The sequence below is a fragment of the Brassica napus genome, chromosome A4 (assembly GCF_020379485.1).
Source record: "Brassica napus cultivar Da-Ae chromosome A4, Da-Ae, whole genome shotgun sequence".
Classification (NCBI taxonomy): Eukaryota; Viridiplantae; Streptophyta; class Magnoliopsida; order Brassicales; family Brassicaceae; genus Brassica; species Brassica napus.
In genome coordinates this window covers 19192775-19210267 of record NC_063437.1, presented here as the reverse complement: position 1 = coordinate 19210267, position 17493 = coordinate 19192775, and the positions used below count along the sequence as shown (strand labels likewise).

Genomic DNA, 17493 nt, shown 5'->3' with positions numbered 1-17493 from the left:
TTTACCCACTTGGATTCCCCTTATTTCTCTAATTGATATCTTGATTAGTTTAGATTCTCGGACTCAATCGCTATCAGTGAACGAGAACTACATATAAATAGAGCATTTGCTAATTATAAAAAAATTAATTCTTTGGGACTAGTGTGGCGCTATAATTTAAGAAGCAAGCCATATGACTATATGAGTTGAGTCATGAGTGGAAAAGAAAAGAAAAGGAAAATGAACATTTGGTTGTGACAATATGGTTACATGAAATCATTTTTGAATTTTTTTATTCAAGAGTTACTATATACGCAAGACCTGCCATGGGCTAAAAGCTCACGAAAGTTGTATACGCTAACAAGTTAATAAAAATTGAAGTAGATCAAAATTTTAAATGTTTTTGTAGTATAATGGTTAAGTTCATGTTGTTATCGTATGGTGGTTGATTTTATATTTTCTTTTAGTGCTGTAGTTCATGTTTTTCATCATGCAAAAGGGCATATCATTTAAGGTACAAAAAGGTACGGACCTTGCCTTTATATACGCTACCAAGTTTGACTTCATGACTCCTAGATTTATTGATGAAATCTTTCTAGAATGTGTGGCAGTAAAGGCATCAAAGCAGTGGCGGAGGTAGGATAGCTTTCCACTAGAGTCAGTTTGATAACAACTACAATTTACAAGGGTCAATAGGTTAGTTTTTGAAAATTTCATCAAATTTTAGAAGGAAAATACAAATAATTTTTTTTTTCACATGGGTCATTTGACCACCCTAATTACATGCTGGTTCCGCCACTGCATCAAAGTGTACCGGAGCTTGATCGACTTTAAATAATTTTATTTTTCTTAAAATCTAAGGTTCTACTTAAATGTCCCCTATTTTTATTTTCCAAATACGAGTTAATAAGTGAAAAATATAAATATTGTGAAGCACCCCCTTAACAACATTAAACATCAGATAAGACGAACCATATAGAAAACATCGTTTACCTCGCTGGAAGCTATATATTGGTTTTAAACTGTGAACTCGGTTGAACCGGTGGAGTGTGATTGACCTGCGACCTAGAAAATTTGTCGATCACCATTTAGTTTACAAAAATAGTATCGTGCACTTGGAGAGAGTACAATATTTTATAGATTTCGGAATGAATTGGTGCCGGCAGATTAGCATCACTATCCTCAGTATCGTTTACTTTTCCTTTTTAACTAAGAAACTAGGATAAGACCTGCGCCTTGCGCAGGGTGAGTTTATTTGTATATATTATCGATAGTTTCTTTTATACATTTGATCATTTTATTTATATATATAAAATATTTATTGTTGTTATTATATAATTTCTTTCCAATGAATCGGATCAATTTTTATTAAAAATAATGGAACAAAAGTATAATTAATACATCATGAGTTGATCGGATTGGACATTAAACAAATTATGACTTAAAACCTTATTTTTTTCATCGAACACATTCTTGAAAAAAGTGAACAGTATTGTTTTCACAGTTGAATTATTTTGACTTTTATCTTCTGTATGGTTTTGAAAACTTTCAAATCAACCATCGAATTGACACATGTCATTTTAATGTTTTTAGTCGTATACTTACGGAAAACTTACATTAATTTAAAGTCGTTTTAAAAAAATCAAAATATAACATATAAGAAAAAATCTAACATATAAGAAAAATATAACATATAAGGTGTCCTCATTTTTGTATTTTAAATTCGCTTTAAAAAAAATATAACATATAAGGTTTCCTCATTTTTATAATTTAAAGTCATTTTAAGAAATTAAAATATAACATATAAGAAAAAATCTAATTTTTTTATTATATGGTTAATGTAATTGTTTATTTTTTTTAATAATATAAAATTAAACAAAATGAAGAAGGATGCAAAAATTGTTATCAAATCTTTATTATTCATAATCATTAATTGCCATATATATGTAAATAATATTAGGTAATTTAGTAGCATTTATTTAGGGAAAGAATACACACATCTTATATTTTAGGTTAATATAATGTTCTCTAGTGGACATTAAACAAATTATGACATAAAAACCTTATTTTTCCCCTCGAACACATTCTTGAAAAAATGAACAGTATTGTTTTCATATTTGAATTATTTTGACTTTTATCTTACATATGGTTTTGAAAACTTTCAAATCAACCAGCAAACTGATACATGCCATTTCAATGTTTTTAGTGGTATACTTAAGAAAAACTTACTTTTTTGTAATTTAAAGTCGTTTTAAAAAATTCAAAATATAACATATAAGAAAAATATAACATATAAGAAAAATATAACATATAAGGTGTCCTCATTTTTGTATTTCAAAGTCGTTTTAAAGAAATATATAACATATAAGGTTTCTTCATTTTTGTAATTTAAAATCATTTAAAAAAATTCAAAATATAACATATAAGAAAACATCTAATTTTTTCATTATATGGTTAATGTGATTGTTTATTTTTTAAAAAAAATATAAAATTAAACAAAAATGAAGAAGGATGCATAAATTGTTATCAAATCTTTATTATTCAAAATCATCAATTGTCATATATATGTAAATCATATTAGGTAATTCGGTAACTTTTATTTACGGAAAGAATACACACTTCTTATATTTTAGGTTAATATAATGTTCTCTACTGAACATTAAACAAATTATGACATAAAAACCTTATTTTTTTCATCGAACACATTTTTGAAAAAAGTTAACAGTATTGTTTCCACAGTTAAATTATTTTGAATTTTATCTTGCATATGGTTTTGAAAGCTTTCAAATCAACCATCGAATTGATACATGTCATTTTAATGTTTTTAGTCGTTTATTTAAGGTAAACTTACATTTTTATAATTTAAAGTCTTTTAAAAAAAATTCAAAATATAACATATAAGAAAATTCTAACATATAAGAAAAATATAACATATAAGGTGTCCTCATTTTTGTATTTTAAAGTCATTTAAAAAATATATATAACATATAAGGTTTCCTCATTTTTGTAATTTAAAGTCATTTTAAAAAATTAAAAATATAACATATAAGAAAAAATCTAATTTTTTTATTATATGGTTAATGTGATTGTTTAATTTTTTTTAATAATATAACTTTAAACAAAAATGAAGAATGATGCAAAAATTGTTATCAAATCTTCATTATTCATAATAATTAATTGCCATTATTCATAATAATTAATTGCCATATATATGTAAATCATATTAGGTAATTCCGTAGCTTTTATTTAAGGAAAGAATACACACTTTCTATATTTTAGGTTAATATAATGTTCTCTAGTGTTATATAATTATAAAATAATGTGACACCATTAGATTAAACTATAATTTATATTAGATGCTTTAGAATTCTTTGAAATAGAATTTAGAAGGCATTTAGAGTGCCACCTAGGATTTGAGGTTTTTTTTAATTAATACAAAATTAAGGTTCTAATTTTTCAAATGCTTCTCAATTAATATATAGGGGATTCAAAGTATTGTTTACTTGTTGCACGTCTCTCTTTAATATCTACGAATTTTTTTTTAAGCATCAAGTTCTTCTTCTAATTTCTTGAGGGTTTCAAACTGAGCCACGTATCTCAAGTGATTGACCACCTCTAATCCTGAGGTCGTTTTTTTATGATGCTTTTTTGAAATGTATCGAATAACATCAGCTAGAAGTTAACCTTAATATATAGAGGACAAAAGCTAGGAACTACTTCCAACCTTTTATTAAGCTACCTCCTCGTTAAGCAAAAAGACATACTAGCAAACTCAGCAGCGCTTCGTTTTCAAAGTACACGACACAATTTTGGGCCCTTGGATTCCTCCAAAGAACGCTCTGACAGCACCACGTGTCATACTGATGCTAATCTTTATTCTCTTCTTATGCGAATTACATTTAGAATACAACTGCGCCATTTATTCACTATAGAGAGAATCGAAAGAAATTCTCATACTAGAGTACATATGGGTGGCACAACCACTTATTCCAAATTGGTTTCCGTACATACTGGTACAGAAGTTAAAAGCTATTGTACAGATGATTGACTTGTGAAAACGCTTTAATATACTTTGAAGATATGTAAAAATTGCGGTTACATTAGATATGTTAAAAATTTAGTAGTGGTGTTTCACGAGAGGAACGAAGTCAAAGATAGTCTTTTATGTTTCTTATTTTGGGGATTTTTTGCGGTTAGATTAGATATATACTACTAAAATTTACTATTTACTAATGTTGTTTTACGAGAGGAACGAAGTCAACATATTCTATTTTTTATTGTTTTTGAACTGAAAGAATTGTTGTCACTTGTTAAAGTCTCGAGAAGTAAATCCCGTCTGTTATAGACCCTTGTTAGGGAAGTGAATTACTGTTACATTGGCCATAATATCTTTGCTGGAGAGACCATGAAGGCTATACACGTGTCTCAAGACAATCTGACTAAATAGGGAGATTAACTACGAGTACTTCGTGTAACGGTGTAAGATTATATACCCTTGTATTTTGAAACATTGAAACATAAATGATTTGGATTGTTGTGAAACATTCTGTCAATCGTTGGATTTTTTCTAAGTATGTTATAAACGATGACCATTTTTGTTCTGAAACTATATTTACAAACTAAAAATAATTCATTACAAATGTAACATGTAATTATCTTAGATTTTTCATATATTTCATTTTCATTGTCCAAATGAAGACTTCCATTTCTGCGTAAAGAAAACATATACTACTATTTATTTATATATTCATTTTTTGACGATATGATTCCATTATTTATACATTTTATAATTCATATTATTCATCGAATATATGTTTTAAAGTTGTAGCAAAATTATTATGCCATGTACAACTAACTTGTTAAAAATATAAGTAAAAACGTGATAAATTATAAATTAATATATTTATTTATATATATATATATATATATATATTTATATTATGTAATTCAAATTTCTCCGAAGTTGTTGTTATGTCATTTTGATATTTGTCTGATATATCTGTCAGATTTGTTATTTTTAATGTTTTTGTTCAACAAAGATTTTTACTCATTCAGAAAAGAAAATATTATGTAAATAAATATGCTTAAAATACTATAAAGTAGTTTTGAGAATCCTAATATATAATGATTTTTAAGTCATTAGCTTGGTCGTCTCTTTTTAGAATACTTCTTTGCTAAGAAAATAATGTTTTAAAACTGGACTAAAAACTAAATTGAATAACAATTTTGACTATGATTTAATATGATCCAACCAAGTTGAATCTAGTTCACAAATTTTACATATATACATTTAAATATATAAATTAATAAAAATTATGGTGAATATGATATATAGCTAGAATATGTATGTATATATATATATATATAATATAGAACATTAGAAATATTAAATTATATAGATTTTTGAAATAATAGACATAGTTAGATCTTATTTTATTTAAAACAAAATATATTAAATATGTATCGAAAATATTAAACAATATGTAACAATTTATTATCATTTAATATAAATTATAGTCTATTATGTTTTATGTATTTAAATAAAAACTTAACATTTTGTTGTTTTAAATAACTTTATTATTTATAATATACAAAAAGGTAAAAAGTAAAAAATAAATAAAGAGAAAAATATAACTAAAAATTTAAAATGTTTATTGAATGTGGATTAATTAGTTTTTTCACGAGATTCATAAATTTTTGACAGTTTTAATAAATTTTTATTTCGGTTGAATATTTTTATAATCCAACCTCGCTACTTGTCAGATCCGGTTCAAAGTCGAATTTAGTTTGGTTCATGATCGAATCTAGTCCAATAATTGGATCGGTCTGGTTTTGAAAACAATGCTTAAAATCCATTTAATGGTAAAATCAAATTTCGATTTGGAACATATTGCTTACTTAATAAAGATTAAAGTTTTGGCCAACACCTTTTTTAAGATTCTGCAATTAAATTAAAACATTATTGACCCAACTTAGTTTCCTAACATCTTGCTATGAATCATAGTGGTAATTCCCAAAAATAGAGATTTCCTAGCCATGTGTTTACAAATTTCATCTACAAATATACTTTACCATTTTTAATATTTGTTACCAAATATAATAAAGCATAAAATCCCAAAAATTAATAATAGATAAATCAAACGAAACTTCCTCGAAGTTGCCTCTGATGTAGATCCATATACTACGACTGTTCACTATTTAAGCACCTGTGACGCCATTTTATATAAACATGGCATAAGAGTCAGCAACGCAAAGTATTATAATACCAAGAGCTCCCCCAAAAACATAGCTTTCATTTTTAATCAGTGTAGAAATGGCGGGGATCGTGCAGGAACAATGGTCAGCAGCGGAGAACGGGAACCCAACCATGACGGCCAAAGGATCGAGCAGAGAGCTGAGACATGGAGGAAGAACAGCTCACAGCATGTCTTCTTCTTCGTTGAGGAAGAAGTCTGACCTCCGAGTAATCCAGAAGGTTCCATACAAAGGTCTTAAAGAGTTTCTCTCTAATCTCCAAGAAGTCATTCTCGGCACAAAGCTAGCCATTCTTTTTCCGGCCATACCTGCCGCCATTATCGGAACTTATTGCGGCTTCAGCCAGGTGAGATTTGTTTCCTCTTATATAAGTATCTGTTTTTTTTAGACTCATAAGTATCCTATAAACTAAACATACAACACATTACTAAACAGAACAGCGTTCAAAATATTACACTTAGATATTGATAATTTTTACGTGTCTGAATAGAAAATGAAATACTACACATAAAACAACTAGGGGTGGTATTGAATCCAGGAATGTAATTGAATTTGAAAGAATTCATAAGTAAGAACTTTAAAACAATCAAGTCTCTAAAAATGTTCAAAATTAATTTGGGGGGGGGGGGGGGGGGGGGGGGGGGGGGATTGGTGATTAATTTTTAATATATTTTGGCATTATTCGCGTATTCAGTGGAAGATTTTAATTGATTTGTTTCAGTGGAAGAATTTAATTGATTATATTTGCAATCATTAACGTTTTGAAACCAATTATGTGGTGAGTATTGCCACGTAATTGATAAACCATACAATAACACTTCCTCAATAGGAAGAGGACGGTGATATATAACAAACTTTCATCATCATCATCATCTTCTTCTTGCTCTTAGTCTTGAAGTTGGAATTAATCGTTGAACAAAGTTAATACATACTTAACATTAATTTAAAATGGTTAATATTACAGCCGTGGATATTTGGACTGAGCTTGCTAGGCCTCACACCTTTGGCTGAGCGAGTCAGCTTTCTGACAGAGTAAGTATTCATTCCACCCTCATCCAAAACTGATATTATAATATTTATTTGAATTTCACCTTACGACATTTTCTTTTCGATCAAAACAAGATTTAACCAACTGTCTATGAAATGAAATCCTATCTATCCATCTGTAGATAAAAGATCACGTTAAATAAATAAATATTGTACGTCTCTTTCAAGATTTAGCCCATTGCATTTTTGTCAGCGCATTATTTGAATTTGAGGGGTTATCACTTGAACCTGACATTAGTTCGGTCCGAATTCACCGTACATTTGTTCCTCTATTACATGGCTTTTGGAATAAATGGACCAATATTCTCTCGGGATTCGTCATTGCATGATTGGGTTTCACCTAGCGCACACAATGACTGTCGACTTGAAAGCATACTACAATCCAAAATCGTTTTGAAATAAAATTGTCTCTTCTAATATTTAATTTTATGTGGTAACTTTGTAATAAAATCTCTCGTGCATCCCCATGCAGGCAACTAGCTTTCTACACCGGTCCTACATGTAACGTCTACCAACTATTCGTTTTTATTTATAATCTACAGTTTCGGTGACAGTAATTTCTTATTTTACTCAATGCGGTGTGTGTTTTGAACGGCAGTGGGTGGTCTATTGAACGCAACGTGTGGAAACGCAACTGAACTGATCATCGCGATTTTGGCATTGACCAATCACAAGGTCGCAGTGGTGAAATACTCGTTGCTTGGTTCGATTTTATCGAACCTTCTATTGGTTCTCGGGACTTCGCTCTTCTGTGGTGGAATTGCTAATCTCCGAAGGGAGCAACGGTTCGACCGGGTATAGCCTCATTATATCTAAAGTCAACAAAACCAATAGTATTTTCTATTTTTCTTTGAGTTTAAGATAACTGAACCGGAAATTAATGGAATAGGTTTGGTACTATTAGTCTTAACTCTTAACGTATTTAGTCCGGTTAATATTTAAGTAATGGACTTGAGGAATCACATTAATTTGATTTTGTGGTGTCTTTCTTGTTATTGTTGCAGAAACAAGCCGATGTGAACTTCTTTTTACTCCTAATGGGACTGTTGTGTCACTTGCTGCCAATGTTGTTCGGATACGTTGGAAACGGAGAGACCTCTGCTGATTTAATTGCTGACATGTCCCTGAGTCTTTCACGAGCCAGCAGTATTGTTATGTTGATCAGTTACATCGCATATCTCGTTTTTCAGCTTTGGACTCATCGCCAATTGTTCGACGCACAAGATCAGGTATAAACAGATAAACGTAGGAATTTGGATTTTTCGTGTTTGAACAAACTTTAAAACGAAGTTTGGTTTAGGAGGACGAGTTTGATGACAATGTTGAGGAAGAAACCGCTGTGATTGGATTTTGGAGTGGATTTGTGTGGCTGGTTGGGATGACACTAGTCATCGCATTGCTATCAGAGTATGTTGTAGCCACCATTGAGGTAACTTCTGCAAAGTTTTTTTTTTGGTAAATTTTTTTGCAAAGTTTCATGACCTTTTTTGAAATCTTAATGAACTATATGTACATTGTTTTACAAAATCGGCTTAGTCCGTGCCTAAACGGTCACCTAGGTAGCAAATCAATCATAAGTAAAATGATTTTTCTAAACGGTCTTAGCAATTTCTTGAACATTTATATATATACATACAAATAAACTTAACTAAGCCTTATCTTTTGTTAGGAAGCATCGGAATCATGGGGACTATCAGTGAGTTTCATAAGTATCATATTGCTTCCTATTGTTGGAAACGCAGCTGAGCACGCTGGAGCCATCATTTTCGCTTTTAAGAACAAGCTTGTGAGTTCCACTTTAGCATCAATATCCCTTTATAATAAACTTGTGAACCAAAAGAATAATACAATGCATGAACTCATTTAATGCAAATATTTTGTAGGACATATCTTTGGGAGTCGCCTTAGGCTCTGCAACTCAGATTGGCTTATTCGTCGTCCCCTTGACCATTATCGTGGCCTGGATTCTAGGAATTAATATGGATCTCAACTTCAATCTCCTCGAAACCGGTTCTCTTGCTCTTTCCATTATCATCACAGCCTTCACATTACAGGTTAAACATTCTTAAACACCTTACAAATATTATAATCCCATTATACAAATCAAAGAATTATACAAAAATCAAGTATCAAATGCTTAAATATTGTGTTACGTTTTGTGGTTCTTTTAGGATGGGACTTCTCACTACATGAAGGGATTGGTTCTCTTGCTTTGCTACATCATCATTGCCATTTGTTTCTTCGTCGACAAACTTCCTCAGAGTGAGTTAAATTTCATATTTTATATTTCTTGTATACACGTTACTAGATGGATACTAATAGTTACGGAAATGTTTATTTCAGAACAACCAAATGCTGTTCACTTGGGACATCAACTTATGAACAATGTTGCCGCTGCTGTCGGCGAAGGAGTTTTCTCATCTTAAATCTGGAATAGTGCCAATGTGTTGAAACAAAACTCTCAAAGGAACAGTGAAGAAGAAAAAATTGCCCAATTTCTTGATTCATTTTCAAATACAAAAACTTGTCAGAGAGGTTTCTGAGATTCAATGAGTGTAATGTATTCTCACATTATGCTTTGTGTTGTGGTCTTGATGAAGATGAGTTTTGAGAAGTTTTTCTGATGTTCATGTGTGGGTTTTAGATGGACTATATTCTATATATCTATTAATATTTTATGTCTAATGTTCTATCTCATTATTTTATGATTAATCATTCTTCTTAGCAGTTAGTATGAGATTATTAGTTTTTCCTTCATAAAGATTAACAATTAGGCATATCAGATTAGCCATTTAGAATGTGTTCAGAAATCAACTGTTATCAAACAATCCTCTAAACAATATCAAACCAAAAAGATGTGCATGGTTTAAACTTTTAAAAACGGGTAAACCGAAAAATTAAAAAAAAAAAACAAAACCAAAGCGCAAATCGGAATCACAGAAGCTAAACCATGCATACATTTTGGTTTGATACAGCTTAGAGTTGGAGTCGGTTGAATGATCAGTACATATAGATATATTTCTCCGTACTGGTACTTCGTGGGCTTTATATGGGCTAAAAATTCTATTCATTTAACTACTGGGCCTTGGGCCTGTTAGATGTGCAGTAGTAGAAAAAAAAACAAATTTAAAAACCCAGGTCGTGAGGAGTTTGAATCACACGATATACGAAGCTGCTTCATTGGTCAGTCCATTCAAATACCAACCGTCAGATCACACATCGCCGTTATACATCAAACGGTTCAGATCTAATATATGCAGTCAAAGGGACCTACATCAATTACATCGATGCCCCCACCTCCAACGCTCCACCTCCTGCAAAAGACTAGAGTACCTGACAAACAGAATAGTGGTAGTTTCGTAAAAAAGAATCTTTCAACAAAGATCAGCTGAAAGCGATAGTGTGAAGAAGAAGAAGAAGAAAGAGGTTTTTGATAATGGCGAACGTTGTAGCTCGAGACGTAGATGAGGAACTCTCTCTGTTCCTGGAGATGCGAAGGCGCGAGAAGGTTCAAGGCGTTTTTTCTCTCTCAGAGCCTGGTTAGTTATCGGATTGATCTCTGAGCTCACGGAACTTGAATCTAAGAATCGGAATAGGAAGATTGTGATGAACCTCTGCTTAGTTTGATTCGATTGTATATTTGAAGTAGCTCGTTGTTTCCGTAACCGTAGTGTTGTTAGCTCAGCTCTTGAATCTCGTTAGTTGTTCATGTGGTGACTGGATCTACGAGAAGCCTGGTGGATCTCTAGTATTGCTGAATCTCTGCTTAGTTGATACGGTTATGCATTTGAAATCGTTCGCGTTTACATTATCTTAGTGCTTTTGAATTTCAGTTAGCTGTTCATGGTGATTGCTTGACCTCTAGTATTGATCAGTTAGCTAAGTTTGCTGTCAAGATCCTGAATGTATTTATCGTATTGTTGGATTTTTTTTTCGCAGGAACAAACAGTGTTGAGGAGACTACCACAGAGAGTTTAGAGTCAACAACAACGAGATATGTTAATCTGCGTAGTAGCGCTATTGAGAAGTTCTTGGACTCTGAGAACAACAAATCAGATTATGAGTGGTACTTCTTTTGAGATGATATCTGTGTTGTTATCTCTCGTATTAGTGTTTGTAAATGAGATTCTGAACATTAGCTTGCTTCTAAGAATCCAGGTCTCATCTTGTTGATGTTTGATAGAATGTAGATGCCTCGATGTAGTTAGATTCAACTACCTTTTTGTTGAAGACATAAACGTTTAGAGATGATAATTTCTCAGGTTACTTGCGGCTCCAGAGACAGGAGGTGAGAAAGAAGCGCAAGAGAACTCTATGGTTAAACTCAAGCAGCCTAAAGCGGCTAGGTCCACTGCTCTAAAACCACGGGTGAGAATCAATTACAAAATATACTTTCCAGCTCTTCAAGGTTTTGGCCAGTCTATGTAACATCTCTCCTAGTCCTAAGCAATATGGTTCACTTCATTGTGGAATGTGATCATTCACGCTTAATGATTGCTCGTGCTGATTCATGTTAAGTTTTTGTTTTGAAGGTTGAAAACATTCAGCAAGAGCCTGTGACGTTGAGCGTTAAGGCTTCCAAGAAAACCACAAGGTTGGATTCTTCAACAGCTGTGAGCAAACAGTCCAACACCATTGCGGAACCAAAAACAAAAAGTAAGCCTTCAAGACAAGCTACACCAACTCCACGAACCACATTGTCTTCCACAAGACCAACCAACTCTGCTCGGAACTCAAGTCCAGCTTGTAGAGCCTCTTCAATCAAATCAAACCCACGAGCAGCTGCGTTTACCCGTTCATCTTCTGTGGGGAAGTCAGTTCCTACTGCTGCTAAGTCCACATCTTTAACAATCCGTCAAATACCGGCTCGACCTGTCTCAGCTTCTAGAGGCAGAGTCTACAGTTCTGGCGGGAGATCGTCCAAGATTAGCGATGATGTGAATCCTGTTTTGATGGGGACTCAAATGGTGGAAAGAGTGGTGAACATGAGGAAACTGCCACCTCCTAAACATGATGACAACAACATGAACTCCGGATTCGGGAGAACACTGTCTAGGTCGTCTCTTGATATGGCCATGAGGCACATGGTACGGTTCCTTATTCCTTTAAACATTGAAGCTAACTCAGCTGTAACTTGCAAGCCTTTTTCAGTAACTTCTTACAAATTTTCAAGTTCATCTGTGCAGAATATAAAGCGTAGCGTTCCGGGGAGTCTACGGGTAACAAGCAATGCCACAAACTCAATGGACAAGGAGTCCTCGCCATCCTCTTACTGCCCTGATATGCCAGCATTCTAGTTAATGAAATTCTCTGTTAACTTTGTTAACAATCTTGTGGAAACTACCTTATTCTTAGCATATAGACGTTACACATCATATTGTGAACTTATTGTATTAGAGAATCGTTCCTCGGAAGTCAGAACCATTGGTTGGTTATAAGTTTGGGTTACTTGTCATATACGTCATTACTCATCATTGTAACCCGTCTGCTCACAAGGAACAAAAATATGGTAATTTTACAAATTAGCTGTGGTACCACAGGTCTTCTGCATATTCCTCAAGTCTAATCATATGTTACATGTATGACAATCAAACTCTCACGTAAGATCAACCTTCAACATTTAGAAAATGCAATAATTTCATTATTATTCTACCACAACATTTCTTTAAAACATACAACCTGCATCTATCCATGTTAGCAATATTTTATGTATCGAAGATAGTCAATCTTCCACTAATAAAAGTTATTATTAAAAGAGAATTAGAAAAACATTTAGCTCAAAATATTAGAAATAGAGAATCTTTTCGCCCAAGGTAGATGTGAAACAAGAGTATATTTGTAATGTAATGAACACATGTCATAAGAGGGACAAGAACCTTCTTCTCATCCATTCATTGATAAGAGAGAAAAGTCAATAATGCATGTGACTCAGACCAAGAAGCCACGTGCGATCCCTCACCAGACGGCCATACCCATGTGATAATTTTACTACGTCTAGAACTAGGAACTGATCAAATAAGTTCTGGCTAAACGTAAAGCTAACAGGAGTTCTTTTCAAAGGGTTAAAATGCGAGAAAGAACGTTACTAATATTCACGATCTTTGTAGTCTGTGTTTTTTTGCATCTCCTCTACATGAAACCTCTAACGTCTACTGTCTCTGGCGATACGCCACCGTTTAAACCAAACGTGCCTTTCTCCATGAGTAGTAGTAGCAGTTTCTCGGTTGTGACTTCAGATAAGAAAGAAGAGGAGGAGTTAGATCCGTTGGTACCTCCTCCTAAGGCTAGCAAGAAGGAGAGAATCAACTGGTTCAGAACTAAGCTGCCTGAGCTTGAGATACTGAACTCCACGAGCAAGAGTAAGAGACTCCATGGAAGAGTTACTGAGTTGTTCAACAAGAACTGCTCAGCTCACTTCTTTATGATCTGGCTTTCTCCAGCAAAATCCTTTGGACCAAGAGAGATCTTAGCCATTGACACTCTCTTCACCACCAATCCCTACGCTTGCTTGGTGATTCTCTCCAACTCCCTAGACTCACCTCAAGGACACACCATCCTCAACCCGCTTCTTTCTCAAGGCTTCAACCTCGTCGCTGTAACACTAGACATCCCGTTCCTCGTCAAGAACACACCAGCTGAACCTTGGCTGATAAAACTAAAGAGCGGCGACATGGACCCTGGCTCCATCCCTTTCTTCATGAACCTCTCTGACCTAACGAGACTCGCGGTGCTCTACAAGTACGGAGGAGTCTATCTAGACACAGACATCATCTTCCTCAACGACATGACGCGGCTGAGAAACGCTATCGGAGTACAGACTTTGGATCAAGAAACCAAGAAATGGAAAACGCTAAACAACGCGGTGATGGTCTTTGACCCTTACCATCCACTTATGAGAGAGTTCTTGCACGAGTACGCCGCAACATTTAATGGAAACAAATGGGGATACAATAGTCCTTGTCTAGTCACTAGAGTTATCAGGAGGTTAGGACACAAAGCTGAGTTCAATCTCACGATCTTTCCGCCGGATGCTTTCTATCCAGTGAATTGGCTTGACATCCCAAGGCTTTTCAAGAAACCAAGAACCTTAGGAGAAGTAACATGGGTGGAGAAGACGGTACAAGACTTGAGCAAAGAGAGTTATACGGTGCATCTGTGGAATAAAGTCACGAGAAAGATTGAGATTGAAGAAGGAAGCGTGATGCATAAACTCATCTCCACACACTGCACAGTGTGCAGAAACATCATAAACTCTCACGCTTGAGATGGAGGAAGAAGAGACAAAGATTCATTCATATGTTTGTAGAGTCTCGTTTTATTACAGTGTTTACACTTTTGCTTTACATTTTTATTAATAATCTCAATTAGTTTCCTCTAAACAACAATTCGAACGTTGACTTAATCACATACAAGTCGAAAGTGAAGATGTTTAGATAAGAGGTGGCAAAAGTGGAAAGGATATGCTTTCCGTTATCTAATGTTGCTAGAGGCAATTAGTTTTGTTGATTTGGGTACTTAATTGGGCTATTGGACTTATTTAGGCCCAAATATATTGGGTTGAGGTGATATGTTCTCGTTCGACCAAGGTTTAGCTCTTATATACCATTTGGGAGGATCCAAAGTGAGAAAGAAAACGATGCCTGATAAGGTTTGGACATAAAATAGTAAACAAACTTTGAATTATATTATATTTTACGTTATTTTGAAATTTTTGATGGAAGTATCTTCTTCTTTTTGCTTACCCTGTTGTAGAATGCTATCAAATATTTCTCTTTTACAAGTACCTTCTTTAAAATACATCTTGCTATGCATCCATGTTAACAAGAATCTATGTTTACAAAATAGTCCATCTTTCACTAATAGAAGTCTCTATTAAAACAAAGAAAAAAACATCTGTAACAAAGTTCACATGGCCAAAATCAGAACACATTGAAAGACGATTCACATCTCGCCACATTAGTTAGGAGTCGTGACTATTTGACCCACTCAGTGGCCAGCGTTACTTCAACCCTTCGTAGCGAGTCCCGGCTGCACTTCTCAAACGCAAATCACTCACATTCACATTGTGGTGCTGCATTCATATCTTTCTTTTGTTCTTTCCACAAAAATGATTATTCGCTACTAGACTAAACATTTTCCCAAGGCGCTTTACTTTTTTTCTACATACCAATTTAAAACAAAAGGTCAAACTGAGAGTACAGAATGAGAATACTAGTAAATACTATATAGTTTCTTTTCAGAGAGATTTACATAATAGGACACAATCTGACTGTTGTTTACATTAAAAAACACATTGTCTCCTTTGCACACTTTCTCTAGACAGCTGTCTTTTTATATGACATATATAACCTTGCTTTTTGTGTAAGGAGGAGTGTGTTTCTTTTAAGAAGGCTACAGTAAAGTGAAGAAGTAGAAACTAAGTTTGTCTTTAGTTACAATAAATGATAAATGTTAAAAGAAAAAGGTAATTGTATGGGAAAAAGTGAATTGTTTAGGGACGTTAGATCTAATTATATGCATAAGATCTAAGGCTGAGAATATAGTCTAAATATTTGGAGATGTGTTTGGTAATGGGTGGAGTTCGTGGTGGACAAAAAGAAGATGGTCGGATTGGGGTTTCCAGGTGTATTGTGGATGGGACTCTCGTGGTTTGTGTGATTGTTGTGGTCGTCAGATGTGTTTTGGATGGGACTCTTGTGGTTAGGGGGAGTGTTGTTGTGGTCGGGAGTGTTGTCGTCAAGGCTCTGGTGGTCAGTGTGTGAATGGATGCCGATGTTGGTTTTAGTCTGGTGACAATGCTAGTGTGATCTTGTAGGCTTTAGTCTGGGTGGAGGTAGTGTTGTACAGCATGTTAGTTAATGATATGGGAGTGGCTTCCAAGTGATTCTTCTTCCTCACATACTCAGTTCGTGGAATTAAAGTACATGAATAGACATAAGCTGAAAGGCACATTGAGAACAAAACAAAAGGTATCTATTAGGTGTATCATGTGTGGCGACATGAGACGGGTTGCTAAGGTTGTTATGGTTGGGTGAGTTGTGGTCGGGTAAGTCATGGTTAGGCGTCAGCTGTTCGACAGCTTTATGGTTAGAGGTTATGTGGACGGACGATGTGTGGTCAGGAGTGGAGTGGTTGCGAAGTGTGTGTTCGGGCGATGTGTGGACGGGGATTGTGTGGTTGTGCGACGAGCAGTGGTCAGACAAGTTGTGAAGTGGTGAGAATCAAGGATAGGTGGCGAGTGAATGTCGGAGTTGAGGAATAAAGGATAAAACTTTTCTACAGATTTAAACAGAAGAACATAGAGTTGAGGTTTATATCGAGAACTCAGACAAAACTAAACCACCACTTCCTCCTCCTCACGTCCTCCACCATTGTATCCATATCCACCACCATAGCATCCACCATCACGGCATCCACAACCTCCTCCTCCTCCTCACGTCTTCTACCTCCGTATCTACATCCGCCACCACGACATCTACCATCGCGGCATCCACCACCACAATCAGACAATAAACTAACTTTTCATATATGAATCAGTTGCGAAGAGTCTCACGGAAAGACGGTGGTCTACGGCGTCCTCTGCAGAATCTGAAAAAAGGAAAAATCGTTAACGGTAGCTGTGGGTGTAAGATGAAGGAACAACGGCGGCGGAGACAGAGTGCGAAACGGAACTCACCTTCCATGGCGGGTTTTTCTCAATCAACGGTGCTGGCTGTGGTTAATGACGAAATCGACTATAGCCGGAGAGGATCTGATTTTTAGAAACTTGATTACGGTTTGGTGAAGGTTTGAGTTTCTAGATCTACAAAAAATCGGGGGAGAGATAAAACTAGGGTTTTTCTCTTGAAATCTACAAAATGAAAAAGAAAAAAAAAGATCGACTCTTTCAAAATTCAAGTAAAAAATATCTAAAAATATATTATTTGTTTTATTGTTACTAGTTAGGAAAACCAATTGTTCTGGTTAGAGAATTCATGAAACCCACTTTTACTAAGAGGTGAGGGCTAAGCTAGACATTTCACTAAGAGAAAGTGTCCACTAAGACCAAAGTGCTTTAAAGTGTAATTTATAAGATGAATTGTGTCTGTGGGCGTAAATATTTCTTCTTTTCATCCAAAGTACATGTGAAACCAGAGCGTATGATATGGGTAAAGATTGAGTAATGATATGAACACATGTCATATTTAATAAGAGAGACAGGAACGGTCCTCT

General features: G+C 34.3%; 3 protein-coding genes across 3 annotated transcripts; all 3 read left to right on the top strand.

Moving 5' to 3' along the window:
• The first annotated feature begins 6149 nt into the window (after positions 1 to 6149).
• On the top strand, positions 6150 to 9966 carry LOC106448997 (vacuolar cation/proton exchanger 1). Its single transcript, XM_048778599.1, has 10 exons — positions 6150 to 6580; positions 7199 to 7266; positions 7754 to 7782; positions 7880 to 8076; positions 8286 to 8510; positions 8582 to 8710; positions 8951 to 9067; positions 9165 to 9335; positions 9453 to 9543; positions 9625 to 9966. The coding sequence occupies exons 1-10, from the start codon at positions 6293 to 6295 to the stop codon at positions 9705 to 9707; spliced, it is 1398 nt and encodes a 465-aa protein (XP_048634556.1). The 5' UTR covers positions 6150 to 6292; the 3' UTR covers positions 9708 to 9966.
• Positions 9967 to 10195: 229 nt separating this feature from the next.
• Positions 10196 to 12719, top strand: LOC106448996. The gene is made up of 5 exons (XM_048778600.1): positions 10196 to 10820; positions 11221 to 11347; positions 11544 to 11649; positions 11814 to 12368; positions 12468 to 12719. The coding sequence occupies exons 1-5, from the start codon at positions 10718 to 10720 to the stop codon at positions 12576 to 12578; spliced, it is 1002 nt and encodes a 333-aa protein (XP_048634557.1). The 5' UTR covers positions 10196 to 10717; the 3' UTR covers positions 12579 to 12719.
• Positions 12720 to 13207: 488 nt separating this feature from the next.
• LOC106448995 (uncharacterized protein At4g19900-like) lies at positions 13208 to 14558 on the top strand. Its single transcript, XM_013890803.2, has one exon. The coding sequence runs from the start codon at positions 13349 to 13351 to the stop codon at positions 14543 to 14545; it is 1197 nt and encodes a 398-aa protein (XP_013746257.1). The 5' UTR covers positions 13208 to 13348; the 3' UTR covers positions 14546 to 14558.
• Positions 14559 to 17493: the final 2935 nt, after the last annotated feature.

What these genes read in the sequence shown, in the direction of transcription:
- LOC106448997 (XM_048778599.1), top strand. Translation starts at nt 6,293, where the DNA reads ATGGCGGGGATCGTGCAGGAACAATGGTCAGCAGCGGAGAACGGGAAC. An exon ending in TGTTCGACGCACAAGATCAG is followed by an intron (nt 8,511 to 8,581) that starts GTATAAACAGAT and finishes AGTTTGGTTTAG; the next exon opens with GAGGACGAGTTTGATGACAA. An exon ending in TCACAGCCTTCACATTACAG is followed by an intron (nt 9,336 to 9,452) that starts GTTAAACATTCT and finishes TGGTTCTTTTAG; the next exon opens with GATGGGACTTCTCACTACAT.
- LOC106448996 (XM_048778600.1), top strand. Translation starts at nt 10,718, where the DNA reads ATGGCGAACGTTGTAGCTCGAGACGTAGATGAGGAACTCTCTCTGTTC. An exon ending in CCACTGCTCTAAAACCACGG is followed by an intron (nt 11,650 to 11,813) that starts GTGAGAATCAAT and finishes TTTGTTTTGAAG; the next exon opens with GTTGAAAACATTCAGCAAGA. An exon ending in ATATGGCCATGAGGCACATG is followed by an intron (nt 12,369 to 12,467) that starts GTACGGTTCCTT and finishes TCATCTGTGCAG; the next exon opens with AATATAAAGCGTAGCGTTCC.
- LOC106448995 (XM_013890803.2), top strand. Translation starts at nt 13,349, where the DNA reads ATGCGAGAAAGAACGTTACTAATATTCACGATCTTTGTAGTCTGTGTT.